The 27,910-nt window shown below is 39.6% G+C and overlaps 2 protein-coding genes across 11 annotated transcripts in view; one reads left to right on the plus strand and one right to left on the minus strand.

The window, feature by feature from the left end:
- The first annotated feature begins 2,930 nt into the window (after positions 1 to 2,930).
- drc1 (dynein regulatory complex subunit 1 homolog (Chlamydomonas)) lies at positions 2,931 to 10,828 on the plus strand. Its single transcript, XM_085431991.1, has 16 exons — positions 2,931 to 3,106; positions 3,554 to 3,647; positions 5,456 to 5,568; positions 5,678 to 5,861; positions 5,968 to 6,105; positions 6,689 to 6,775; positions 6,877 to 6,999; positions 7,168 to 7,295; positions 7,374 to 7,508; positions 7,624 to 7,993; positions 8,578 to 8,667; positions 8,748 to 8,831; positions 8,934 to 9,055; positions 9,148 to 9,291; positions 9,368 to 9,465; positions 10,235 to 10,828. Exons 1-16 carry the CDS (start codon positions 3,030 to 3,032, stop codon positions 10,252 to 10,254), a joined length of 2,007 nt encoding a protein of 668 aa, XP_085288117.1. The 5' UTR covers positions 2,931 to 3,029; the 3' UTR covers positions 10,255 to 10,828.
- Positions 10,458 to 27,910, minus strand: part of otofa (otoferlin a) — an 88,365-nt gene continuing 70,912 nt past the window's right edge. For 2 of the 10 annotated variants that reach the window (XM_085431983.1, XM_085431981.1), the window contains exons 27-47: positions 27,560 to 27,631; positions 27,178 to 27,297; positions 26,930 to 27,091; positions 26,646 to 26,808; positions 26,038 to 26,204; positions 25,808 to 25,837; positions 25,551 to 25,688; positions 25,361 to 25,436; positions 24,255 to 24,400; positions 24,027 to 24,161; positions 23,800 to 23,937; positions 23,572 to 23,699; positions 23,121 to 23,291; positions 22,124 to 22,284; positions 21,763 to 21,905; positions 21,593 to 21,681; positions 21,258 to 21,356; positions 18,524 to 18,765; positions 17,421 to 17,599; positions 16,900 to 17,000; positions 10,480 to 10,666 (exon numbers count right to left, since the gene is read on the minus strand). In XM_085431983.1, the coding sequence (XP_085288109.1) occupies positions 10,480 to 10,666; positions 16,900 to 17,000; positions 17,421 to 17,599; positions 18,524 to 18,765; positions 21,258 to 21,356; positions 21,593 to 21,681; positions 21,763 to 21,905; positions 22,124 to 22,284; positions 23,121 to 23,291; positions 23,572 to 23,699; positions 23,800 to 23,937; positions 24,027 to 24,161; positions 24,255 to 24,400; positions 25,361 to 25,436; positions 25,551 to 25,688; positions 25,808 to 25,837; positions 26,038 to 26,204; positions 26,646 to 26,808; positions 26,930 to 27,091; positions 27,178 to 27,297; positions 27,560 to 27,631 (2,847 nt within the window). Of the gene's footprint in view, positions 10,667 to 12,665; positions 14,746 to 16,241; positions 16,430 to 16,899; positions 17,001 to 17,420; positions 17,600 to 18,523; positions 18,766 to 20,942; positions 21,042 to 21,257; positions 21,357 to 21,592; positions 21,682 to 21,762; positions 21,906 to 22,123; positions 22,285 to 23,120; positions 23,292 to 23,571; positions 23,700 to 23,799; positions 23,938 to 24,026; positions 24,162 to 24,254; positions 24,401 to 25,360; positions 25,437 to 25,550; positions 25,689 to 25,807; positions 25,838 to 26,037; positions 26,205 to 26,645; positions 26,809 to 26,929; positions 27,092 to 27,177; positions 27,298 to 27,559; positions 27,632 to 27,910 lie in introns of those variants that run through there. The other 8 variants (XM_085431990.1, XM_085431986.1, XM_085431984.1 and 5 more) reach the window with 8 other exon arrangements.

A 27,910-nucleotide genomic window follows, 5' to 3' on the forward strand; every position in this document is an offset into this window, starting at 1 on the left:
AAAAGAAATTGCACTTGTTTACCTGCAGTAGCCCCGTTACCTCCCTGCGTGCCTTCTTTTGTGTTTCCCACTGCTCTCCCGTCTTTTAATGTTCAAAGACTGAAATTGTGCAGTTAAAGAAGTAGAGACAAAAGATTTGTTGGGGGAAAATTACTGGGCACTTGTTTGCAGTGCATGCTGCACACATGGCAAAAACATACTTCCTTTTGCACAAGTTACCTTGAGACAAGGACAGTACATTTCATGTTTCAACAGTAAGGGGATGCTCTTCATGTTGTTTGTGAATCTGGCCTTCTGTTTTCATTCATTAAATCTCATTTTTGTCCAATTTTTTTGACTAGTTTGCTGTTCTTTGACAAGGTCATGGCCTTTCTGGAGCTAAGCATTGTTGTATTTCTTTTTTTTCTCTAATTTTTTTGCTGTATTCTACAATCATCCTCCTCTCTTTTGTATTCTGTCCCATGCTGCAGTACAGTGAATGTCTCCATCGTTATGGCAATATTAAGAAACTCTTAGTTAGGACTTAAAATGTTATGCAACCCCCACCACACCAACACTCTAAGCTGTCAGTTAGTTAACTGGCTGAAGGTCAGGCTTAGATTATGCCCCTGGGTAATGAATATGATGCTTTGTTGAACAAGAAGTAAACATATGCCCCTGGGGGTAGGAATTAACGGACACACACACACACACACACACACACTCTCTCTCTCTCTTTTACCAAGCATATGTAGAGTGAATGGGGCTTATTATACACCTGCAAGTGGGGTCAAAGTCTGTCAATCCCTAGCTTATGGTATTATGATAGATTTTAGAATCACTCTCTAATGGCAGTCATTCAGTTTGTAATCTCAGCAGCTTGATGCAAAAGCACTCAACGTTCCAGCTAAGGGTCTGTTGAAAATAAGGCCTTCTCCTCATTCATTCCTCACTTCCCTCTTTCCCAAAGGTCTTATGACAAGTCAGCTGTTAGTGACATCACAGATGCAGGATCATATGTCAGAAACCTTTGCTGCCTGACTTATATCCCTTGCAACCATGGCCACTTGAGGCCAAAAGAGCGGCGAGAGGCCCCGGGGGGTGGAGGCAGGGGCACTCTTCAGAGCAAGAACATCTGACCCGTGTGTGAGTTTGTTTGTGTGGGCAACCAGACTGTGCGCATCTTGTCATCAGCTTGAGAAGACATCTATCATGTGCATGTGTGCATGTGTGTGTGAATTAAAAGTCCAGGTTCTGTGTATGTGAGTATCTGGGTTATGGTGATCGGGGGGCATGACAATTAGTGAGCATGGCCCTTGTGAAAAAATATTCAGAAATACTTGTTTGTGGAATTTCAAGTCAAGTTTTGATCACAAGGTAGTAGCTCCACCTAAAGTCAGCTTTGCAAATTACACTAAAGTTCATTATGTGATAATATTTAAATTCTTCTTCTTCTTTTTTTTTTTAGAAAATAAATTAATCCTAAAAAAATTAAGACACCACTTAATACACACACAAAAACCTTGCTAGGTCTCATGTTGATTACAAATTTCACTTTTACAATTGTCTGCTCGTTGTGTCTCTAGCACTGTTCTGATGAGCATGTGCCACGACTGCACAGTTTTTTGACTGCCTGTAACGCTTCACTGGGGAAAATAATCTCATGTCATAATCCGTTTTATGAACCTACAATGAAACTTGGAAGATTATGATGTTACATTTCTTAGAAATGACCCTGTTAGGGAGAGATCATTGCTAATATCTGCACACTGTCCTATAGTATGGAAGTTCTCATCCCCAAAATGATCTGGACCAAGTGTGTATAACATAAGGCCAATCAAAGACTCCAATCTGGCCCACTGGAAAATGAAAAATGATGCAGATTGTGAAGTTCTTACTATAAGTTAAAATTTTGTTTTTACAGCTTTTCCTACTAAAGACTTTCCCTGTGGTCTTTCGTACTACACCATAGTAAATAAGTAATATATAAATATTTTAATGACAGAAATGCTCCTGTTTTTCCCTATCTGGTGTAGAATCTCTATTTTTTATAGAGGAAAAAGGGACATTTTCTTAGTTTCTAAATTAACAAAAAGTTAGTTCTGTTATTTCAGGACAGTCTGGGCAATGAGCTGTCTAAACTTTTTCTGTTTTTAAGTATGCCTGTTTCTTACATTTTAAGACCAAAATCATGCTGACAGATTTCCTCAATTTCTTTATCACATAGAAAAAGGGGAATGCACTTTATTTAAATTCTTTTTTCTTAATTGAACATATCTGAGGGATTCAATAATTAGTTAAACTACTTTACACTGACAGAAAGGCAAGTTTCGCTTGAGGTCAAAGTGAGCTGTTAAATGAGTTGACATTCCTGATCTAGGGCGGTTGAAACCCGATGATGCCGCTAGATGGCAGCACCGAGCCATGTAAAATTTAACAGCATCATAAAAGCTACTCCCCCGGTAGAGTCGCATTTTAAAAGCCCTAAGCACAAGGAAAGAGAGTAAGAGAGCTTACTAAATAGAAGCAATCTCTAAACATGATCAGTCATTAGTAGCAGATAGCAGCACAGAATGAAAACAAGAACAAAGCCGGCAGACTGCGCTTTATTAACAAATGAAGGGATTATATTAGAGACACTTGAAACTGTTAACGTCATTATTAGTCTTTCAATGATGAAGGAAGGAATATTCTGATAGGAAATATAAGTGTAATAAGTTGTGAATAGAAAATGAAACAAGTTGTCACAGGCCTCTGTACAAACTAAGTGCAACCAATTATTCAGTAGCTTGTATAACAATCCTCAGCAATGACACTTAAAAAGACACTGAAATAACGACTGTCGCTGTTTTATTTTTGAGTAAAACATATGCAGGTTTCCTCTTAAAAAAAACAAACAAAAAATAGGACTTCAAATTAACGAGGGAACCTGAAAGCAGCTCCGTCGCCAAAGCAACGCTTACCAAACAGACTCTACAGGACTGCTGCGGACGACTTTAACTGTACAACGTTTAATGACTTTTTAGTAATTTTTACAACATCGTCAAACAATGGAAGAAGCTGGCAAAGTGCATGAAGAGGCGCCCGAACCTCCTGTGTTGTCCGACAATCAAGTGGATAAGAAGGGGTAACCTGCAGCTTACTGTGGCTAAACACTGCGATAGACGGGACAACGACAACTACCTTGAAAGCGCCGTTGCACGTTGTTTGTGTGTGTGTGTGCGTGTGCGTGTGTGTGTGTGTGTGTTTTAAATCTGACCGTTTAATAAATACGATGAACTCTGTCACTTTGCAGTTTGGCCCATTTTTGTTGATACTTTGCTCATTTGAGTTGAACGCTGCTCATGTAAAAAAAAAAAAAAAGTGGAACAACGAATGTTTTAAAAGCTGTAAAAGCCTCACAGTTATATTTTATTACACCAGTTGAACACAGATATATAAAAAATAACCTCTAATAATCAAAAGACCACAGTTACATGTCGTAAATCTTTTCTTAGTGTCCCAGGTGATTAAGTAAAGCGTAAAGTTAACCTGATATCACTCTACAGATGGTAACTATATTGTATGTTTATAGGGCCTCCAGTTTTAAGGGAAAGAAAGACCCCACTGAGGAGGGGAATGAGGAGCTGAAGAGCAAAATGGAAGAAGAAAAGACGGACGTTAAAAAGGTGGTTTTTTCATGTTTCCCTGTCCCCTACCTCTGCAGGATTGGTGAAACAATTGAAATGTGTATGTCTGGACTTCTTTTGGGTTTGTGAAGAGATTTCAGATTTCACCTTCATCAGATTTCATCCACGAGATCTCTTTAGTTCCAAAAACCTGATGGAGAGTGACAGACAATTAAACCCTTTTCTGTTGTCCCCCTGGAGTGTAATCATGTGAGTTCTTAAGAGTCACATGATGAACTTAGGTGTGAACATGGTGTGAATCCTGTCACATGATGTCCAGTTCAATTCAATGAAATTCAAGATGTGAATCTTTTGTAAGACATTAGCTCATCCTGCTTTAAGATATTGATATTGCAGCCTTGAGAGACCTTCCCAGGCACTTTAACCTTCACTAACACCTCATCCTCTATAATGAGATCCATGCCTTGTTCACACCTTGGCTTGTGTGACTCTTAATGACTTGCATGATTGCAAGGTGGTTCGAGGACTCTCAGGACACCAACAGGAGGACAATGTCATTAGGGGTTAAATACCGGCAGCTTGACACCAGTTTTTAGAACTGAAGAGACTTCATGGATGAGAGGTGAGTTGTCACAAAAACAAAAAAGTTGCCTTCATTTTAAGGCAGGGCAGCTTAGGATCAATTTACATTTCACTCCAAATAAGCTTTGCGAGGCAAAAGTACTAACAGGACTAGAAAGAGGAATCAAATTTCTCTCATATCAAGTTCTCTTCATTGGTTCCCTGAATTTAAATAATTCTTTCTTGTCAGTTTTGAATAGCGATATCTTACCCATCATATCTTAAAGACCCTATAGTACCATAATATATAACCTGTGGCTTCTAGAGCTTCTAAAACTAGAATCAGAGCCACAGCCTTCAACTATCAGGACACTGTACTGTGGATCTTGCTCACAGTTCGGATTCAGGACATAAACATCTGTTGATGAAACTAGGCTACGAAGAGAGGTGATGATCAGTCAGCAGCAGAGAAAGATCTCTACAGATCATGACAGTGTCGGTGGAAAAATATAGAGAAGGTCAGAAAGATCTTCAGTGTGTCTTCGTGGATCTAGAGAAAGCATCTGATGGGGTGCCAAGAGGGGAACTGTGCCACTGCATGAGGAAGTCAGGAGTGGCAGAGAAGTATGTGAGGGAGGTGGAAGACATGTACAGCGAGACAGTGGAGAGATGTGGAGTACGAGTGACACATGGGTTCAAAGCGGATCAGCTCTAAGCCCCATCTTATTAGCAGTGATGATGGACAGGTTGACTAATGAGGTTAGGCAGGAGCTTCTGTGAACCATGATGTTTGCAGACGATATTCTGATCTGTAGTGAGAGTAGGAAAAGGTGAAAGAGAGGAACGATGGAAGTATGCAGTGAAAACAAGAGGAGTGAAGGTCAGTAGAAACAAACCAGAATACAAGCGTCTGAATGAAAGGGACACCGGTGGAAAGGTGAAGAATAGAGATAGTGAAGGTATATGAGTTTAAATACCTGGGGTCATCCATCCAAAGGAACAAACATTATATCAGAGGGTTAGGTCATGATTTTGTGTTCTTGACTCTTATTGTGATTGCTATGTTGGAATGAAATAATTAAATCCATTAAAGCGAGTGGCCAAAGGAGAGGCAGCATTATAATATCCACTAAAATAGATCTTTATAACTGAAACTGAAAACAAAACTGAAGTTATTGCAAAAGATGAAGTCCAATCACTAAATGGACACTACCACAATCAGATGTAGCTTTCTTAAATTCTTATGAGATGTATTTATTTTGATTTGTCCCACTTTCACTGCTCAGAGGATAATGAGCCTGCAGAAACGTCTGACCACATTAGTGACCAACATTCAAACTGCAGCGGACGCCAAAGAGATGGAGCGAAGGTCAGGGATGGAGGACAACTGCAGAATTAGGTACGTCTTTTAAATTGTTCTCAGTGTTCAAATCACGCTTTCTCCCATGCAGAACACCCAGTGCTAAAGTGGCTGATGTTAAATTATGATATTCTTTCCCATCAAACAGAGAGGAGCGACTGAAAGATGATGCTAAGGCCTGTCAGGAAAAGGTTGAGGAGATCAGAAAAGGGTGGTCGATAGTTAATCAAAAGGTGGTTCATTCAGAACTGCAGAGTGTCCTGGACAGCCAGCAGCAGCTGTGTGCTGCAGTGATAGAAGACAAGAAAAAACTCATAAGGGAGCTCCAATGGGTAAATTATACACAAATGAGTAAAAGCATGATTTCATGGAGTTTGCATTTGTACCTCAAAGCCATTGTTTATAACTTGGTTCCCTTTTCTGCACTGTGCTGAACAGGAGCGCCGGGTCAAAGAGGATGAGTATTTGAAGAACTTGAGAAGGCTCGATGAGGAGATCAAACTGATGCTCGACAGGATGCAGCAACAGTTTCAAAACCTGTCCAAGGCCTACAGAGAGGAGCTCACACAACTTCAGGTAGAACCAGATCTGAGTCACAAAGGAGCTTTAAATGATTTTTAGTGCATCTGAATCAGTGAGCTGATCACATCTTTGCCTTATTTCAGTTTGACTTTTTGTTTTTAACTCCGCTTAGTTACGGTTAGTTTCTATTGTGGGTTTGTGTGTTTCAGTTTAGATTTTACTTGTTTGAAAATGTTTAGTTTTTCTTTTAGTTGAGTTTTTATTAGTTTCAGTTTAGGAAAATCACTGCAGGTATTACGATAAAAACAAATCCAGTGTCTGCATAAATACATCAAGACATCACGTCTTGTGTCATGCACTTATGCATACTGCATATATCTACTACTTACTTTGCTTGTAAAAAGCGGTTATTTGAGGTACTGCTCCCTTCTTATCAGCTCAAAGCAGTCTGGCTGTTTTCCTGTAACTTCTATCATCAACGAGGCATTTTCACCCAGGGAACTACCACTCACCAATTATTTTCTCTATTTCAAAGCATTCTCTGTAAACCTTAGAGATGGTTGTGCAGCAATATCCCATTATATCTATGTTATCTAGATTCTTATTAATAATCTAATGATTGTCCTGTTTTTGGCAGGCAGTTTATCAGCAGGAAATTGAAGTCTTACTTGCTAAAGACAAGGCTAAGCTGAAAGAACATATGAAGGAACATTGGGACACAGAGGTTAGGATTATTTAAATTAATTCACATACACTTAACTTCTCATTGATGCTAATATGTTACATATATCAGCTCTGTATGTAATGAATGTAACCTATTTCTAGCTGGAGAGTCTGATGGAGAGGAGGAGGATGGTAGAGGAGTCTGAAAAGACAGTTCATGATGTTATGTTGGAGAATACCACCAAAATCAAACTCGTGCAGCTGGAAGAAAATGCAAAGTCTCAGGTTTGTTTTACCCCAGTGCTTTATTACAATATGATGAAGCCTGGATGTTCTTTGGTGCTGAACATGCCATAGAGTGGTAGTGGTTGTGCTGCAAAAAATAAGATCAGTGTTTTACCACTCGATGTAAATGAACGCTCAGTCTTGAGATTGCTTTTCTTGCTTTTACAGGCTCGGCTGAGAGAACAACAACAGATGAAAGGCAAATCTGTAATTTTAAATTTTAAACAACTTGAACATGGCAACAAGAATGCAGCATATAATGCCAAGCTGGGAGAAATGAAGGGCAAAATATTAGGGTATTACAGTTTTTGCAGATAGAAATACACATAAATACACATACATGTCCAAGTTATGATGGTATCTTTTTGTTTCAGCTCTTCGAAAGAGGTGAAAAACTTAAAAACCAAGTATGCCAAACAAAAGGACAAGTTTATGAAGCAGAGACAGTATTTGTGTGAGGTCCAAAAACGCTCCCGCCAGCACTATGAACGCATACAGAAGGAAGTCAGGTAAGTAAGTGTTAATAATAATAATAATAATAATAATGATAATAATATTAAAAATAATAACCTAATTCTTTTATTTTTTTTCTGTTCAACTTCAACCCTTCCTTGCTTCATGTAGGTACACCACAGCCGCTGATGCCCGAAAGTTTGAGGAGATGTGGGTAATGATGGAGGAAGAGGTGACACAGCTAGCGGAGAAGGCTTTGGCCATTGACTCTCTGATCTGCAAGCACCTTGGTTTAGCCTGGGAATGTCCTTCAGCTGCCTTCATGGAGTCACCTGGTCCCCGCAGATCTCAGGAGCATGACACTAACCCCACCAGTCACCCCTTGCAAACCAGGCATCTTTCACACTGCAGCCAGAGGATGATGGATGCATCAGTCGGGCCCAGCCTGGAGAGGGACTCAGAGCACGGCACAGGGGTGGAGGAAGGGGAGCTATCCTCAGAGATGCTGATGAAAGCGATGGAGCTGCTTTGTGATGAAACGGTTAGAAACAAGTCCACAGGTTGTGTTTATGAATGATGACAGTATGGAGGCGGTTGTTGTAGAACGGGGCATGAATTGCACATGTTCCTTAGACATCCACAGATGTGCAGTATTTATATCATACTAGACACGTCAGTAACATGTCAGTAATTACATGAGAAATTTTTGTCAAGCTAAGCTTTTCTAATTAAGCTTTGGTACAGATTAAACAAGAACAAAGTTAAATGATGAGCTTTAGCAGGGCTGATACATTTTGGGATGTTATTTAATTTGGAAATTTGAGAATAAGCTCAGGAAGCTAGAGCAATAAAACCATTTAATAACATTTCATAACTACACAATACAAATTATGCCTTTTATTGCAGGGTAAAAAACAAAGTACAATTATATATGGAAAATATTCACATTTGACAAAGCAGATGACTTAAGTAGGGTGTTAGCAGTATATCTCAGTTTTTGCATAGTCAGTCAGGTATTATTATAGAGAAACACTACTTTTGTAAAACCAAAGAAAAAAACAGATAAAAAAATGCAAAATTGCAGTTACAAGAGCCTTTAAGATAAATATCTTCCTCCCAACTTAGGGATTCCTGGTGGAAGATAAACTGCGGAAGCTGCTGGCCCCCATGGAGAAAAATGAACAGACCACTGTGAAGCTGCATTCTCTCTTTGCTGTGAGTTCACATTTAGTGCTCCTTTTCATGTTTTTCATGTAGTTACTATTGAAAATCACACATGCTGTTTTCTCTTTTAGGTTCTGGGTCTTGAAGAAAAGGATTTAGCCAAGTTGGCTGAGTTTTTACTCATGTACAAACGTCAACAAGGAGAGCAGACTGTGGTGAGGAATCGAATGAGCAGTGGGCTTGTACTGAATATGGCCTTTGTGATTAGACAACTACTGTTCTTGTATCTTCTGTCAGTGTTTTTGTTCTGGCTGCAGGGTCATTTTGTTGAGGAGGCAGAGGCCATGGAGAACAGCGCCACAGCTGATTCAACCTCCAGACTCATCAACCCTAACAACATCTTGCCTGCTTTACGATGTTTCCTTGAGCAGCACAGGAAGTAAGACTACATATTGAATCATCAGTCCCGTGTCTCTTCCTCTGTGTGAGTGTTTTATACTAATTTTTTCCTGTTGCGCTTTGAAAACGGAGGTCTGTCCACGAGCGTTCCAGTTTAAGCCATCCAGCTAGAGATACCTCAGTGGAAGAAGCCTACTGGGATAGGCTTGGCAACATTATCACTGAGGACAAACTCAAGCTGTGGGATGCAGCAGAAAGGGAATTAAAGCAGTATGAGTGAGTAACACCTACACTGAAAGCAGGAATACCTCTGAATCAGATCAGTCATTTTTGTGTGTGTGTGTCTTTCCAGAGAGGTCCTGATGGATATCTCTGAGCTTGTCCCTGAAACTGAGCTCCTGAGGCAGCAGAACACTAAGCTGCGGATGCAGCTGCAACAGATACTCAGCAGTACGTGCACTTATGTTTAAGTTTACAGCACTGTAATCTAGTGCGAATAAGAATAATGATAAAACATAGGGCCTTTACCATCATAGCACAGGGTGTATCAAAAAGAATCACCAAATTTCAAAGTGCTTTAACTGTTCACCGGCATCGAGCGACACACGTACTGTTAGAAAGAGTGAGTTTGATGTGGTGACATTATTACAGCAATGACTCCAGATACTCGCAAAAGTGTGGGATGAGTTTGACAATCACATGGACGTATGCTGGGAGGACACATTGAGCAAACTGGAAGTTTTGTATGTAAAACTTTATATTCAGCCACGTATTTTAAAATTACTGTCTATTACTATTAAAATATAGGCTTTTGAAATCAGACAATTCTTTTTTGATACACCCTGTATATTAAAACAGGAAGCTTTGATCATTTATAATAATAATTAGTGGTTAATGCTACAAATGATTAACTATCCAGCTTTTTCAATGCAAACATTTTCAGATTTCAGATTTGACTGAATTTTAGAGTGTTTTTGACTGAATGAACAGATCATTTAATCTGAATACCTCTTATACCTCTGGCCAATTCTGGGTATTATTATTATTATTGTTATTAATTTCAAGTACTTACTTCCAATACAATGAATAATTAAATGATAAAATAAGAAACATTTATCAAATTAAACTATAATCATAGCAATCAGTAAAACAAAAGGGCTTTAAAATCCCAACTGAGCAGAACATCATGGATCTAACATCTTCTCTGCCTCTCTGACAGGTACCCGGAGCTCTAATTAATGAATAATCACTGTGGAGTCCGAGAGCACTGGAAGCGCCTTTGTGTTCATTTAAAAAACAAACAAAAAAAAACCACCATTAAATGATAATGTAGTGTGAGATTTTTTATTTATTTATTTTTTACAAATGTAAAAGAAAAATAGTCTTACAGTGTAGTTAATCAAACACATACAGTGTGGTTCAGTGTAAACAACAGTACACAGAGGATGTGTGTGTGGTTCGTCTCTACCCAGCAATGTTAAACAGCTTGTGGCTGAGCGCTGAGGGCAGAGAGAAGAAGAGCAGAACCAGAAAGAGCAGACCCAGTACAGCAACCAGCAGCATCACACAGTGCAGCTTGTAGTGCCTCCAGGCCAGGATACACATCGTCCTCACTGGAGCCAGCAGCCACGACATGCTGGCATTGGGGCGACTGCAAAGACAGATTCATAAATCAAACAGCAGTCACTGAAATTCAAAAAAAGCATGTTAGATTGTTAGTAAGTTTAATTTTGATTTTGGAGCTAATTGAGAAAATTTGTCTGTAATTAGTTGAATTAACATCCAATAAAATCCAAATAAAATTAAAGCCCAATATCTTTTTGGCTCTGTTTTTGATGCTGCTGAAGGAAATTCTTCAGGCCAATGTGAACTAGTCACTAACTTGATTTGCCTTTTCTGCTGAGCAAGTTGTCTGCAGTAGTCTACAAGCCTTTAGCTCAGGGGTCCCCAATCCCAGTCCACGAGGGCCGGTGTCCCTGCAGGTTTTAGATGTGTCTTTGATCCATCACAGCTGATTTAAATAAATAAATTACCATCTCAACATGTCTTGAAGTTCTCCAGAGGCCTGGTAATGAACTAATCATTTGATTCAGGTGTGTGAGATCTAAAACCTGCAGGGACACCGACCCTCGCAGACTGGGATTGGGGACCAATGCTTTAGCTGCTCTCTTTAGGGGTTGTCATACTGGATCATCTGCCTTCATCTCACCTGCCTTCATCTCACCTTATCACCTCGTGATAGGTATGGCACACCAACCCTGTGCATTGTCCATCCTGGTCTTTCCCAGTGAAAATCTTAATCACATCAGGTCTCACTGCCGTCTTGTAAAGCTTGTAAAACGATCTGTGTTCACTACCTCTGCTCCTTGCAGTTTCACTGTTACACCCATCTCTCTCGCTCACACACGTATTCTGTTTCACTTATACCGACTTTCATTCCTTTTTTCTCCAGAGAATACTTCTGTACCAAAAACATAAAAATACATTTTAGTGTACTGGTTGAGGGTTTTGTGTGCAACAAAATAATGTTAGTCAAGCATGTCAATCTATATAGCTATATATATATATGTCTATATCGCTGCAGGCCTTTAAGCCATTATTTCCCAGTCTGGAACTTAGTAAAAACAAATGCGACACTCCTGTCTAAAATAAATAGTAAGTGGGACAGTTGGATGAAAACGTCTAAGTTAGTGTGTTAGATACCAGCTTAGTCATTCATTTTTTTCTCACTTTTAATATTCTATTAATTTATTTATTTTAACCCAAATCAGATCTTTAAATCTAAATGAATCCTTTAGTGAGGATTTAGTGCTCAGGGTTTTGGCTAAACAATGAAACTGAACTTAATGCTCATCACAGCACGACAGGATGTAAACATTAATGGCATCCTTGTCAGCTGTTTGAGAGCTGTAAACTTCTTTTTGTCCTTTGAGCCCCACAGGGGCAAGAATCATTATAAACAAGAAATGGTAAATCAGCACTGATTATCATCAGCATACTTTTAAGGATAACTAGCACTATGGGTGTCACGGCTGGCGGAGGGAGCCGTGTGGTGTGGAGGAAAAGGAGGACCCAAAATGCAGCAAACTGATGATACAAGTGACGTTTTATTTACAGGGTGGTAGTGGCAAAAACAGGCAATGAAGCACGAGTAATTACAAACGGAAACCTAAACTGGGAGAAACTAAGTGACAAACCTGGGACCATACAAAGGGGTGCGGGGCAGAGAGACGCAGAGACAGGAACACCATAGAACGCAGATGAATGTAGATTAACGCAGTGATACATGGATGAACGCAGACGAGCCGACAACAAACACAGACCGACACCCACTAAATATACACACACAAGGTAATCAGGTAATCGCACACAGGAGGGAAGAACAGCTGATCTGAATACACATGATGACTGGAGGACACAAGCTGAACACAATGACAACAGACAGACTTTCAGAACAAAACAGGAAATCTAGAACCCGAACCGGACACAAGGGGGGAGGACACAGAATAACTAGACAGAGGGAAATAATCACAAAACACAAAATGTTGGGTCAACGACCCAGGACCATGACAGTGGGGGGTGTTATGTTATCAGTGTAATTCAGTCTATTTCAAATTGTCAAAACAAACAATGTATATGAATACACAAACCCATTGTAAAAACAGGCAAGTTTATTGCAAACAGTGAAACACAGTATCACAAGCAAAGGTTCCAACCACAGGCAAACTAAACGTAAAGGACACCACACACTTTTGTCTGGAGACAAAAACAGAGTTTTCAGAAGTAACCCCGACATATTTGACTAATATTCCCATAAAAATCATCTTTTACATTTTCGTTAACGTTAAAGACAACAGGGTTGGTGATTTGGTTTGCGTCGAGCTGGAAAGACAAGTCATGCTAACACACATGACCACTTTGGTCAGTTATCACAGTGATGCATGCATATTAACATATACTGTAGCCAACAGTGATCACCTTTACATGTCTGTAACTTTGGAGGATTATTAAACAGACCCTGGTCAAAATGATAATCACAAATTATTTATTTTAATTTTCTCTGGGATTTTTATGAGTGAAGTTTATGAGTCAGAAGACGAGGCTGGAGAGCATTTACATAATTACACACACACATAAAACTCAGGACATCCAGAGGGAAGCTGCTGTGAACACCCATGCTTGCACAATAACACAATTATAAAAATGAGGGGGAGATTTGAATCATTTGCAAAATCAGTTTTTGTTTTTATTCTTAAGGAGAAATCTTTAAAACTGCAGATAAACTAAACACCACAAAATGCTCATTAATTAAACAATTAATAACTAAGTCATCTTGTTCTATGTCTCACTGAAATTTACTAGGAAAATAGAATTATTTTTGTTTCCTTATTATTATTACTATATAAGTGTGCAAAAACTGCAATACCAATAACAGTTAAAAAGGTAACACTTTAACCTCATTTAGTATTTATAAGCACTGAATCGAAATTTCATATACAGTTTATAACAAACTCTAATGAAAATATAACTTCTCGTGAGAGCAGTGACTAGAGAAAGCTGGGTTATAAACAGATAAAGAATTATTATATCATTACGTAATAAGTTATAGCTGTTGACAAGTACTCCACATCAATAATGACTTCAAAGGTCCTTAAATTTCAGAGATATTTCCATCTGCAGTAATTTATATTTACTCTGTTCTGAGACATGATGCAACACTCATTATGTCTCGGAACATAATGAGCAAACAGCATTAGAAGGAGGAACTGGAATGAATGTGGTTTGCAAAGCAGCTTGCCACATGGAGCAACTGTAGGCTGGCTAAAACATCCTAAATAGAATCTAATAGATAAATATAATCTGAGCCATTAGCTGTGGGCTAATTGATATCAGTTGATCTGTGGGGACTTTGAGGCCTGCCTGAACTAACACTATGTTCAATTTCTCCACATTATAACACCACACCACAAACCATTTATTCAATATAGTGCTTATAAATAAAATGGTGGCAGGGTTAAAGTGTTACCCAAAGTTTTGTCCATTCCCTCTTAAGCTAAAACAGTAACAAGAGCTCATATAGTATGACTTGAAAGTGCAATCGCCTGACCACTAACCCTGGAACATATAAAATAAACTGAAGGCTGAAACAAATACAGAACCACCCACTTTCATGTAGCATTGCTTCAGAGGATTTTCAGGTTCGATCGGGGGTTACTTTGTGCCATGTAATTTCTGTGTAATCGTTTAAAAGGATGGAGTCCAAATATTGTGCATTAGATTTGTTAGCTGTTTTGCAGAGTTGTTAGTTGGATCTTCATTACTTGGGAGCCAGGGGGGCAAGGAAGGGGCAGTGGGGCAGTCACTTTCGATGGTGTTCCCTTCTCCTTTCAGTGCTAAGAGGGGAAGGTGTGAGCTGATTATGAAGCTCAGATTGGATTAGAGAGGAGAAAACATAGCAGTCTTGTCTCCCATCAGTGTTGCTCCCTTTCACTTATCCATCCATCTATCCATGTAGCCACCCTTCCCCTCCCCATCCCCCTAGCAGTGACTTAGGCCCCCAGCAGCTTCTTGACAAGGTAGCCTGGCATGCTGTAGAGGAAGAGGCCCACCATGATGAGCAGCAGCAGGGCCAGCACTATCTTGATGATCAGCCACTTGTAGCGGTTGCACACCAGGTAGCGGATTGCTTTCAGCGGGCTCAGGAACCAGAGGAAGGTGGTGTCTGGGCGACTGGATGGTTCAGGTGGAGTTTTTAAGAGGATGAAAATAAAGAAATGGTGAGGAAAACATGGAAGTGGAAGGAGTGTTGAGTTAAAGGAGGGTGAGAAGGGGTGAGTAATGGTGGACAATGAAAGGGAGCAAATAAAGAGGAGTAGGACAGAAAGAGAAAGCTGGTGTTAGTAAGCCATGTTGCAATAATATGCATGCTCACGGTTCACATTTCTATCAGTATTATGTTTCACAGGAGCAAAAAAACACATCACAGAGTGGAAGCTTTCTATTATGCAGAATGAGTATGTTGACACATGTAAATGAGTGGATGATGATTGACCAACAGCTCAAAAGACTGACATTTCTGGCAAATGTTTGCAACAGATGCTTATTGCCCCCCACCGCTCCCCACCCTGGAAACCAGAATCCAGAAATATCCTGGATGTAGGCACTCATACAGCTTATAGTGCATTACAATTCACAGGTTTTTTCTCATAAAATGGGATGAGATTTTTTCATATTGTAGATGGCCGATGGACTCGTTTGCCTAGATACGATGTTGAAATGCCCACAAAGTTTATGCAAAAATACTTAGCACAACATTACTAAAAAATACAGGAACTCTTTTTATATTTTGTTGCTTGTAAGCAAACAACTACGGTTTAATATGCTTAAATACAGGTTTTATTAATATAATCAATGATATAATTTTCAGGTTTCGGGGTTTTGTCTTTTTCTTTCCTGTGTTTGGTATTTCCCTGTTTTTCTCCGTTTTATTTTGATACTCTTGATACTTTTGAAACTCTGTCATTTCTTGTGACTTTCATTTAATTTTACTGCCTATGTCTTGTTTGAACTTCCTTCAGCTGTGATTTGTTACCCCTGATGTTTCAACTTCTCTTGATTACCTTATGTGTGTACTGTATATATAGCTCCATGTCTCCCTATGTCCTTTGTCTGTTTCTCATCATAGTGTAATCCTTGCATTTGTTGATGTTTCTTTGTAGTTTTGCCTCATGGGCTTTGCATTCTTGGAGCCACTATTCAACTACCATTAAACGTTTTGACTTCATTTTGTCATTTTTGGATTAAAAAAAAATATATATATATATATATACATTTTAACCCTCACATCTTTAGAATTATGTAATTTTTAATTTGTCTATACATTTCCCTTCTCTACCAATCATCCCACTTGATAAGAACATGGATATTTCAACCACCTTGTTCACCTTAAGTCAAAGCATCCCTACATGTGTCCATACTAAACAGTTGGTCACAATATGGGTGGTAACAAGATTTATAATGACGCTTGGTGGCAAATGACACTGACTTGCACACAGGGCTAAGACAAGATACAATAAAGGACACAGACGACTAGTCTACTTCTAAGACAACAGAGAAGACTAAGAAACTGAGCTTGGCTGGAAAAAAAGGAGAGGAGCTAAAGTTAAGAGAGAAGAATCCAGGGGCAAAAAGAGAAGCAGACAAAGTGAAGAGGGGGCGGAGGCTACCAGCGCATCAGGCCCCCAGCATCTTCTTGACCAGGTAACCAGGGATTGAGTAGAGGAAGAGGCCCAGCATGAGCAGCAGCAGAATCAGCCCCAAGACCTTGAGGATCAGCCAGCGGTAGTTGTGCCAGATGAAGTAACGAATGGACTTCAGAGGGGTCAGAAACCACATAAGACTGGTGTCCGGGCGACTTTGCGGGAGAAGGAAGAGAAAGAGGGAGGGAAGGAATGCAGTTGAGGCAAATAGGGGGGAGGGTGGGGGGAGGGTAAGGAGAAGAATAACACGCACATGAAAGGGGAGGGATGAGGGGAAAGACAGGGAGACAGTTGAAGAGATGATAGGAGGAGTAACGAGTGTGTAACAGTGGCCTTTTGACAGTGCAGAAAGCAATGCTAGAGGCTAACTGGAAAATGTTTTACATCTTTAAAAAAAATATCGATTTTAAGTGGCAGCACCTTATGATGTTTTAGAAACACTGCTTTTTGCACTGATAGAATGATTTTCCTAAAGACAAAGTTAAACACTTGCTCATGTCTGTCTTTTTCTGTTCCAGACAAGCGTTAAAATTTTTTAACTCTGAAACCAGTGTGTGTGTGTGTGTGTTTGCAAAACACAAGTTCTTGTATATATTTTTTTAAACATAACCCGTTAATATCTTACTTTGGTTTTTCCAGTGGATCTGGCTCATTTCGTCCCAGTCCTACAGGGCTTTTCTCTGCTTCCTCTGCTGTCACTAGGTGAAGCTCAGCTTCAACTTTCCCCTGTAATGACATTGAAAACAGAACTCAAAATAAAGAAGTCCTACCACATACAAAATGCTGACTATAAAATATCTGTTTTGGGATAAAGAGGATATTCATGTAGTATAAGAATCTAAATGAAAAAACATTTTCTTTTCCTCTACTTTTTTAATCTGAAGGACTTTTAGAAGATATCATATATTGTGAACACAGGTGGATTAATGCACACACACACACACACACACACACACACACACACGGTTTGCTTTGAACTGAACTCACAATTTTATGTATGTTCACTTATCCCCCCCCCCTTATACCGCTAATTCTACACCAAGCTTTACTACCTTGAAAATGTCTTTCTAAGTATTATAAGTATTATCATAAGAATCATAATAAACCAGTCATGATTTTGCTCATTTTCACTCTTGACTGTCTTACCGTGAGCTCCATTTCATCATTCTCATTACGGGCTACGAATGGCCACCATCCTTTAACCCTCTTTTGTTTAAAGATCGAAATGGTTGGCAGATCCTGCTCATTTCGAATCATGTCAAGAGTGCACTGCTTGGCTGTCTTTGCGCCCCGAGGAAAACGGTTTAGGTCCAGCTCGATTGCACCTGGGAATGGTGAAAGCAAAATAAGTCAATTTGGAATAGCCAGTACTCTTTTTTTATACACTGAGGGTGTTAAGAAAAGGATGACTTAGCTGAAAACAAACAGCTACAAAGAAAGTCATCCATAAAATGCATTTATATCAAACTAACTGCTCCTTTGTTCCTCCTGTGCCTGCATGAGTTCTCTCTGGGTACCCTGGCTTTCTCTCCAAGTCCAGAGACATGCATGTTAGGTTCATTGGTGATTTTAAATTAATCGTAGGTGTCAGTGTGAGTGTGGACAGTTCTTTCTCTCTCTCTCTCTGTATCGGGCCTGTGATGGATTGTTGACCTGTCCTCCTCCTCTTGCCCTCTGACAACTGGGATATGCTCTCCAAGACACTGAACTGGATAAGCAGCTAAGAGTATGGCTGGCTGAAACTACAGCAGAACTACATGAGCATTTGTGAGATTGTAGTTACTGTCAGTGCTCCTTCTATTAGAAGTCTATTAGACGTAATTTAGTAACCCTGATAAAAGCAAATGCCTACCTGTAGTCTATCTGTACAAACATTTGTTATTCTAAAGAGCTCAGTGACTGCAAGTATGGTACTAGACTGGCATACCAACAGTGCAACAAGTCAGTTTGTGCAATTTCTTCCCTCCTGGATGTTCCACAGGCAACTGTAAGCAGTATTATTGCAAATTGGCAGCGGAGAGCTGAAGCACATAAAAGTTGCCAATGCTCTGCTGGCTCAAAGGCTACAGAGCTCCAAACCTCATCTGGCATTAACATCAGCACAAAAACTGTGTGCCAAGAGCTTCATGCCATGGGTATCCTTGGCTGAGTAGCTCCTGTAAGTTAAATGTGTAAGTGGCCCAGTACTTTTGTCCCTGTAGTCCATGTCAGATGAAAGGATTGCAAAAAAAAAATTATTTCATCCTCACCCAGGAAATCATCAGCAGAGAAGTGGTCTGCATCCCAGACCTGCAGCGTGAGACGAGGAGGGATTTTGTATTCGGTCTCATCCCAGGAAAACATGGACTCCTTCTTAGAGATGACAATCTTCTCCTCAGCCATGAGATAATCAAAAGGGAAGACGAAGCGCCAGTTAAAGTTCCCCTCACCGGTCAGTGAGTGATAGTGCACATCTGTGTCCTGTTTGTCCTCCTGCTGCCCTTTCAGCCATCTATGTAAATGGTCATAAGGGTGAGAGTTAGTCTGATCTCCAGGATCATGGTTTGGTGTCATAAGTAGATGTTTTTGGATTTGTCAGCCATGCACTTCTAAAGTCCAACATGTACAAATTTACGTGATGTCAATTTAGTGATTTAAACAAGAGCAAAGGGCCTGTTAAATGTATTATTTAGCTAACAAGAGAGATGATGCTAGAAGGTCAGAATCAATGCACATAATGCGGCTCCCCAAAAGCAAATCAGCTTCATACATGTGATAACTTTAAAATCATTATTGAGTAATCCATAAAAATCTGATTTGATGTTGGAGTTTCGCACTATTTAGAAAGCCATGCATCCATAAAACTTGCAGATTTATGAAATCTCCATGTTTTATGGACACAGAAAACTTGCAGATTTATGAAAAAGCTTCATATTTAAAACTGCAAATTGCCAATGGAGGACTGATGCCTGGCATTGATGGTCAGCTGCAGCTGTTTCATTAACAGTTAAGTGAGGTTGACTTTAAGTCAGAAGGAGCAAGAGGGAAGGTGCACTCTCAGTTCTCAAAATACACCCCTCGAAAAAAGAAAAAGAAAATTCTAAAAGGAATAAAAAGGAAATAATAAATAAAAAAAGATCTGACAAAAGGTATTTGTCAGTTTAAAACAGGTAAATAATGAATATCACAAAGTGCTGATATGGTAATCGAGATGCATAAATTAGACTGAGATAAAGGCTCCAGGGAGAGGGCAAATTTTAAAGTGGTTACAAAGGGAAGAAAACACGCCAAATTCACGTGACCCAAAAAGTGATTCATTATTACTGTATCACAACACTGGATCCATCTGAAACAACCACAGTTCTCCAGTCTGTCCTGAAACGTTTGCTACTGAAATCTAGAGTGCAAACTGAAGGTTAACCTAATCCTTTACTGTTAGGGTTGTTTAAGAATGACACCCTGTTTGCTACAGTCCTGAGGGGACACATAAAGTGTAAAGAAAGAGGAGTCACTAAAACATAATAACATAAATGAAATGAAAAAAAATCTAATCTAGGCTGCAAGAGTTCGATCGTACAAGCATGCAGACAGTCACCAAGCAGTTTATCAGGAACACCTGTATACTTGTGTCTGTGCAGTACACTTCCATGCTGGAGTTTTTTTTTCCATGACCGTAAATATCTTTTAAATTAATATTTGTAATTTACTGCAGGACCAAACCACACAGAGAAAACCTCAAATGCCTCGCTGTAAAAAAACAAAAGCAAAAAGACAACAACAGCAAAAAAAAAAAAGGCCAGTCTTATTTGCCATATGCGTTGGTTGCATTAAATAAAAAATTGAACAAAACTATACTGTTATTATTATTATTATTATTTTTACCTGGAGACTAATATCAATTCTTTAGCATTTTGAAAAAAGTTATTTCACCAGAAATACAGAGACTGTACGTAGGGTAAAACAACTTTATTAGCAAGCCTTGACTTGTCAATAGGATGTGAGTCTTGTGAGTTGGCATTATAGGAATTGTTGCTCAGTGTTACCTTAACTGAAGGTTCATGAACAACATAAGTTAGTCCTAGTTATTCATGATTAAAGCATTTTGAATTTTGTACCACAGTTTTTTATGTCAACACATGACATATCTTTGCAGTCGGTCGAAATTGTCTAAAAGTAGTGGTTATACTGGTTCAATTCAATTCAGTTTTATCTTCTTTATATAGCACCAAATCACAACAACATTTGCCTCAATGTGCCTTTGTAAGGTAAAGATCCTACAATAATACAGAAAAAACAGAGAAAACCCCAACAATCACATGACCCCCCCATTAGGAAGTGCTTTGGTGACAGTGGAGAGGAAAACCCCCTTTCAACAGTAAGAAACATCTGATTGAAGCAAGTTCAGGGAGGGGTCTGTTGGGATTGGCTGGGGGTGAGTGCATTGGCACATTAATTTGTTTGTATTATATGCTGTTACGTGTTGTTCATGTGGTTTGGTCCTTTCTGTGCAAGTTTTTCCATATGCATTTATTTTCGTGCTGACAGGGGTGTTTGAGACAAGCGAGGTTGCGTGCTATGCAGAGTTAGAGAAACAGGAGGGTCATAAAAAAAAAAGGATTCAAGGGCTTCAGAAGGAGTAAATCAGGGTATTTTGTTGTTACGAGCCATGCAATGGATTCGTGTGTTTACCCCCTGACATAGATGTCAGACATCTTCTCTCCTGTCATGAATGCATCGTCCTCTAGAATTACGTCATCAGTGTTCCAAATTATAACACGAAGCTCAAAGCTAGACATCAGCAGAGTATTGACCAGAGAAAGAGAGAGAGGACGACAGACAGGAGACACGCCACGAACACAGAGACGCAACACACGACACAAACACGCACACAGAAAAATGGAAACAAAACAAAACAAAAAAAAGGTAATGGTTAACTGCAAAACAAATCACACACAGCTCACACCCACGGGATGAGGGTTGGCTGCCCCATCCCGCTGTACCTACCCCCTGACAAATATGTCACTGGACTTTTCCCCAGTGAAGTAATCATCGTCCTCCAGTATTACTTCGTCTGTATTCCAAATAATCACCCTGAGCTCATATCTGGTAAGCGAGGGGGAGGAAGGAACACACATAGTTGGACTTATATTTGACATTTTTAGAGCTAACTAGTCAAACCATAATTTAACCAGGGGATAAAACTACATTTTGTTCTTGAAAAAAAAAAGCTTTCTGTTGAGAAGAGCAATGAATAAATATTTATATTCAGTTTATAGCTTTGTATTAACATAGAATATTTTCAAAGTGACAGTCATCTTATTGCTCCAGTCAGGATGTACCTCTTTGGTTTTCTTGGAGAAATGTCAATTGCAGGTCCAGGAGCAGGCATATCCATAGGGAACATGTCCACCCACATCTCAATGCGGCCCTTTGAGGAAATAAAAAAGAATCTGCTCTAATTTCCAATCAGATACATTTTGGGTGTCTTAGCAACGCAGTCCTTTCCTACCTGTTCAATACCGGGTTTGTCTGGGTTCAGCAAGGGTCGGGTCTCCACATGCTCAGGGACGAGCTTGCAGCCAACTCTTGGGATTTCCTCCCAGTGATTCAGCACCGTGAGGGCCAAATGCTCCTCAGTCTGCTTCTTTAGACCTAATAGAATAATAGTAAGCAACGAGGAAAGCAAGAAAAGCTCAAGTCGGAATAAATCGTATTTCACCTCACCTTAATCTTAATGTAAACAAATCTGAAAATGTGAAAATCTCTGTAAAACCAACTTAGTGTAAATGGATATGTAAGGAATATAAATGAGATATAGAAAAATGACAAAAGAAGATTAATCAGGATCACGAGGAAAAATATAACAATACCGTTTTCATCCTCAATCTCTGTCGGTGCTGTAAAGATTCGATTAGCCACCTTGACTTTGCCTCCTGGCCCATAATGAGGTCCATCGATCTTGCCATCCTTACAGAGTTTAGCCAGGATCTGGCTGGGCTTCATAGGGTCCCGCCAAGAATTATATCCATGGCTAACATCAAGAAATACCACAGAGAGAGCATGTAAGTCATTGAAAGGTTTTGCATATGTATTTTCCTGGTCCTTGGTTTTTGTAGGAAATATTATTGGCTGCAATATAGAGAAATCGCTTAGAAAAAATGGCTGATTCATGGTTATTACACAGAAACTTTTTTTCCCCAGATAATTATTATACCTCTGGGCATTTTGGTTGACTTTATTCTTAATATGAAATTACATAGAAACAGGTAGTATTATATTTTGGAGACCAGATTCATGGTTATTACACAGAAACTACAGCAAAGGTTTTCCAGGTAACAAGCGACAGCATCAAATTTTATAATTATGTTACCTTGGAGAATTTTAGGACATACAACAGAACTAATTTCACCATTATAATTTTGAAATGGTGTCCTAATATATGAAAACATCAACCTATATTACTTTACAAGGCTATCCTATTTTTTCACCATAATTTTATATTATATAACTGAATTTTTTCATTTGTTTCAACATTATTACCCCATAATTTTATTTACAGTCTAATATTACCCAGTTAAAAATATCAAGCAATAGCTCGATATTAACCATTAACCAACAAAGAGGCAGTGACTGTTGTTACCCCTCTATAATCATGTTCTTACTGAGCCATATTATAAGTGCTACTTAACTGCAAACCAAATGCAGTCAAACCAAGGAAACTTTTAATAATTCAGTTGTTTGTTTATACTATTATTAAGCTAAGAATTCCACATTTCAAAAAAGTACTTAAAACAAATGTTAAGTTTCATATTGTGGCATTACAACTTAAACAACAACTCAAGCAGGATAAAATAGATTTACACTCACACAGAGTAGCTGGAGGAAATGCCACAGGTGACTCTGAATTTACTGTAGAAACGGTTCTCCAAGTCAATCTTTGTTTCACCAATCAGGTCATCTGTGCCGACCAGATCCCAGTCATACACAGACACCGTCAGCATCGACTCCATGGGAAAGGTGGCCTCGATGTCAAATGATCTGAGGACAGGAAGTGGAGGGTAATGTGAATAGTTCAAAAGGTGCAATAGATCCTGACACATAAAGTTGGGTCACTGTCTAAACAATGGAATGGAAATAAATGCACAATACAAGGACATGAAAATAATTTACAGCCATTGTTTAGTTAAAAAAGTACAAGTAAAACTTTTTGAAAATATATGCTCATCAAGAATTTGATGAGCAGCAGCAACTTTTTTTTTTTTGTTATTACACCTCCATCATTCAACGACAAAGTGATTCAAAATTTCTCTCGACTTACTTTCCAAATACTGGATTGAGCTGTTTGGAGATATAGTTCTCTTTGTCCTTGACCTCTGATTTGCCCAGTTTAATGACAACATATGGGTCAGCTTTCCCATTTATATCAGCAGGATGGAGGTCTGTAGCCTGGAAAACAAAGAGAAGAGAGAAAAAGTATTCATTTTATTTTCATACACTTAGTTTTTATGACTGTGGCACAGATTTAGACATAAAGAAGGCCACCTACCCTGACCACATAGACACGAACGAGGACGTTGACAGGATCGTTGTGCGGGATGCTCTGGAACATCCCCATGTTGGGATCAAATCCTGCTTCTCTTGTGATCTCTTCAGATACAGGTAACTTATATATACACAAGGATCCCTGATTGATGAAAAAAAATGATATTTATATGTTGTATTTTCTGTTAGTGTAGTCTGACAAGTAACAGTTCTTAGACAGTGTTTTCCCACCTTGAATCTACCAACAATCCTGTCATCATCCAGAGCGTGTTCGTCGTCTTCCCCAGCCTTTCCTCTGTACAGGTTGAACGTGTGAAGCCAGTCTTCAAAGTTGCCATATTCACTCTCAAGCTCCTTGTTGTACACCTGAAATAAACCGGCAAACACAAAAACTTTAAGTGTGCAGGGACATTAACGTGTGCTGGCTAGCTTTTGTATGACTGTTAATGGCATATTCACCACTAGCTCATCCACTTTTGCTTTCACTGGTCGCCTCTCGGAGCCATCTGCAGCCTGACCCTTCCTCTTGTCCTTAGAGTTCTTCTTCTCTTTGCCCCTTTCCTTCGTCTTGGAGCCTTTCAGAAGAAGTTCATCGGGTTTGACATCTGATTGAAACCATGAATGGAGGTGAAGACAGACATACGGGATGAAGACATGAAGACATAGGTGGCCGGGTTGCATGCACCACTACACATTATATAACATGAAAGCTGATAGGTCTTTATCAGGGGACTAAATTTCCCAGTTTGTGGAGATTTTATTTATTATCCTTTGACATTCTCTGAAAAAAGAATGTTGATCGAGAAGAGTGACAGTCACATATTGACAAACTTTATTTTGAGAACAGATTACAACAAGAACTGCATTTTACTTGTACAAAGAATAGTAAAATTGTAACTGTGAACTTAAAAATGATCTTTCTTCATACGACTCGCCTAGCGCCTGATTTTTATTGCAGTTTCAGTAAATCATTTTATGCAATAAAAAGTATTTAATAATTTTATTTCTGATGATTAATAAAGCAGACCTTTCTCCTCCAGCTTTCATCTGTACTGCATAGCTGGGAGGTCATGCTAATGTGAAAAATGATTATGATGTTCAGCTCTGCACAAATGAATGATGGATTCATGGGACGAAAGAGAGGAAGAGCAACAAACACATATGATGCCTCTCATGCTACTACATAATAGTTCAAGGAACCGAAAACAGTCAGGGATATAGTAGGTCCATGTTTGCAAAACCACAGCCTAACATTCAATATTAGCGACATTGTGGTGATGTAAATGTTGACAACCCTGTGAAAATTAACACTTCATTACCAAAAGTGTAAATGAAATTAAAAAAAGATAAAGTGACGCTACCAGTTACGAAAGTGGACTGAAATTTGAATTCTGTGAGATAAACTACATGACGACATCTTCTTCTGTTTCATTTAGCATGGCCCTATTCCAAGGGAGATAAAAAAGGAAAGCATCAAAGCACCTTTTCCTAGCATTCAGACTCTTCGACTTCAGCCACAGCTGCATGCTGGCAGGCAGCATTGCTGATTTGATAGAGTTCAATACCTGCCGTTTCAGCTGCTATCTCGATGTCCTCTCTCTCCTCGGCCTCTGCCTGAGCTGCCTCCTGGGCTCTGAGGATCTGAAAAACCAACCGAGAAGTATTTGTCAGTCTAATAGGATTGTGCTTGTGAAAAAAAGTCCCGTAGGACACATGTAGAAGCAAACAGAATTGACTGTATTCAAAGGGACAAACCTCCTTTAGTGTCTCTATGGAAGCAAAATATTTAGACCACCAGTCCAGAACACTCTCATCTGGCTCATCCTCTTCCTCCATTCCTCCCTTCTTTTTCTTCTTTTTCTTCTTTTTGTCTTTGTCACTTTCTTCCTCAATCTTAAAAGAAGGGCAGACATAAACTGACCCTCAGTAGATTGACTTCTTATTTATAATAACACACCAGCGGACTGTGGCACGTATTTTTATTGCTCAGTTTCTGCAAGAGGACTACTCACCATGTCAACTTTTACAACAGCATCAGACGTCTACAGTAGGGGGCGTCACATAAAACAACACAAGGATTAATACACACAGCAGATGGCGCAGGTATGACTGGCACATGTACAGAGGCAGGTAAAGAGGACTGAACATAAAGCAGGACTTCTACTACCACCAGCTACAAATACACCATATAAACATACAGTTTATAGAAATCCACTGTGCACAAGCTTAATGAAAAGCTTACTGCGTCTAACTTGACGACGGTGTCCATCTTTCGGACTGGAAGATCTCCATCCATGTTGACAACGATGTCACCTGCGGGGCGAGAGAAGGAGCGGGGGGAAAGGTTGGGTGAGGAGCGGGGCTGGGGTCCGCCATTGGTCAGGACCATGTAGCCATTCATTAGCTTAGCTGGTGTGCAGGCGAAAGTTAAAGGCAGCAGAGGGTGGAAGGAAAGGACATGCGAGAGAGGAGCGAGGAGAGAAGGGATAAAGGGAGGATGTGACAGGAAAAAGGTGGTCAGAGCAGAAAGCAAGTGAGGAAATCAGTAAAGTTATTACAGAACAGACTATATTAAGAGGATTTACAAACATTATCTCAAATGTTTGATCACATTCTTCAAGTCTTTTTTTTTAGAAAAAAGGAAACAAAAAACGGAGAAAAGACATTTCTGAAAGACTGCATTTCATGTGTTTCACTTAAAACCTTTATTACCAACTGCTACTGCAGATATTACACTGTTATTTAGTACTCAGTGTTGCACAGTGTTGACAAAAAGAGCTGGTGGCTCACACACTCATGTTACAGCTAATAGAGCCCTTATTAACTAATTCATCACATGATGGTCAGCACCTGCGGTCGCCCAGTTGTTGGAAGTCTTGTCTGGAGCGCTGTAAATGAAACGTCTCAGGCTGCTCACAGCATGTGACCCAACCAGGATGTAGCGGCCAAATGCTCGGCAGTCCACCACCCGAATATTGAGAGGGGGATGGAGAAGCTCATTTTCTGGAAGGTCCTATGATCAAAATCGAGAAAAAAAATTCTAGTCAAGAGTAATGTTTTCTTCAAGGATGTCGATTTAACATCTAAGCAACCATTTTCAATGGGTCTAAATATCAAATGATCGATGCACTTACCACTTCAAACCATTTGACCAGGGTGCTGAAATTGGGATTCTTCTTGTAGTTCTGGATGAGCGCCGATTGAACGCCTCTGCCTGCACACTCTATGTCCACACGGGGCCTATCCACCTGAGCTAAGTTGATTCTCTTCAGGTCCCTTAATCCCCAGAACAAAACCTGAGCCAGAGAACAACTGGGATGTGATAAGGAAGGGGGGTTTAAAAAGCTCAGAACACACAGCCAGAGTAGTAGTTCAAATTCACCTCTATGCGGTAGCGACTCAGTACTGGCCGGATGCCCAGCGGCACAGGGAGGATGGGTCCACGCTCTGAATCTGTCGGCCCCTCAAGGGGGGGGAGGTCAGCCCTGCCTCCTTGACCAATCTAATTAGAGGGAGAGAAGGGAATTAAACCAAGTTGGAAGCCTTCTGAGAGCACTTTATCAGCTTTACGACCCACAGCCCTCAAAGTTCTTCAGTTAACGCAGTTTTTCTCTTTAAAGAACAACTTTAAGAAGAAAGTTTAAAAAAGGGAATTATTAATGTCTTGTTGGCAGAGAAAAAAACACAATCTATTGTCCACATTGAAAACACTGTTGCCAGACAGTAAGATAAATCTGGCTGAAAAGAGAGAAGGAAAAGAAAACCTTTATCTGAGGAACAGCAAAATTATGGACAGCAATCAGAGCTCGCCTGATCTCCTCTGCATCAAAGGGTATCTGTAGGCAGCAGGAGAAGAAAGACATAGAAAATCGATATTTTAAAGAAAAAGAAGGGTGATTCAAAGGGGAAGTGGAGGGATAAGTTGGAAAAGAAACATAAAAGGAGAAAATGGGATTGGTTGTATTGGGAGGAGAGACGGGTAAATAGAAAAGGTTTGTCAGTGTCAAATACAAGAAATAGTGATAATGTAGAGAGTTTACAGGCCTATTTAAGAAAGGAAAAGTAGGAAAAGAATTAAAGAGTGAGACATAATTTTTTACACGGAGAGAGATATT

Source organism: Copadichromis virginalis, linkage group LG15, assembly GCF_057382275.1.
Source record: "Copadichromis virginalis isolate Kocher_CV1m ecotype Utaka linkage group LG15, C_Virginalis_male_GT1.1, whole genome shotgun sequence".
Classification (NCBI taxonomy): Eukaryota; Metazoa; Chordata; class Actinopteri; order Cichliformes; family Cichlidae; genus Copadichromis; species Copadichromis virginalis.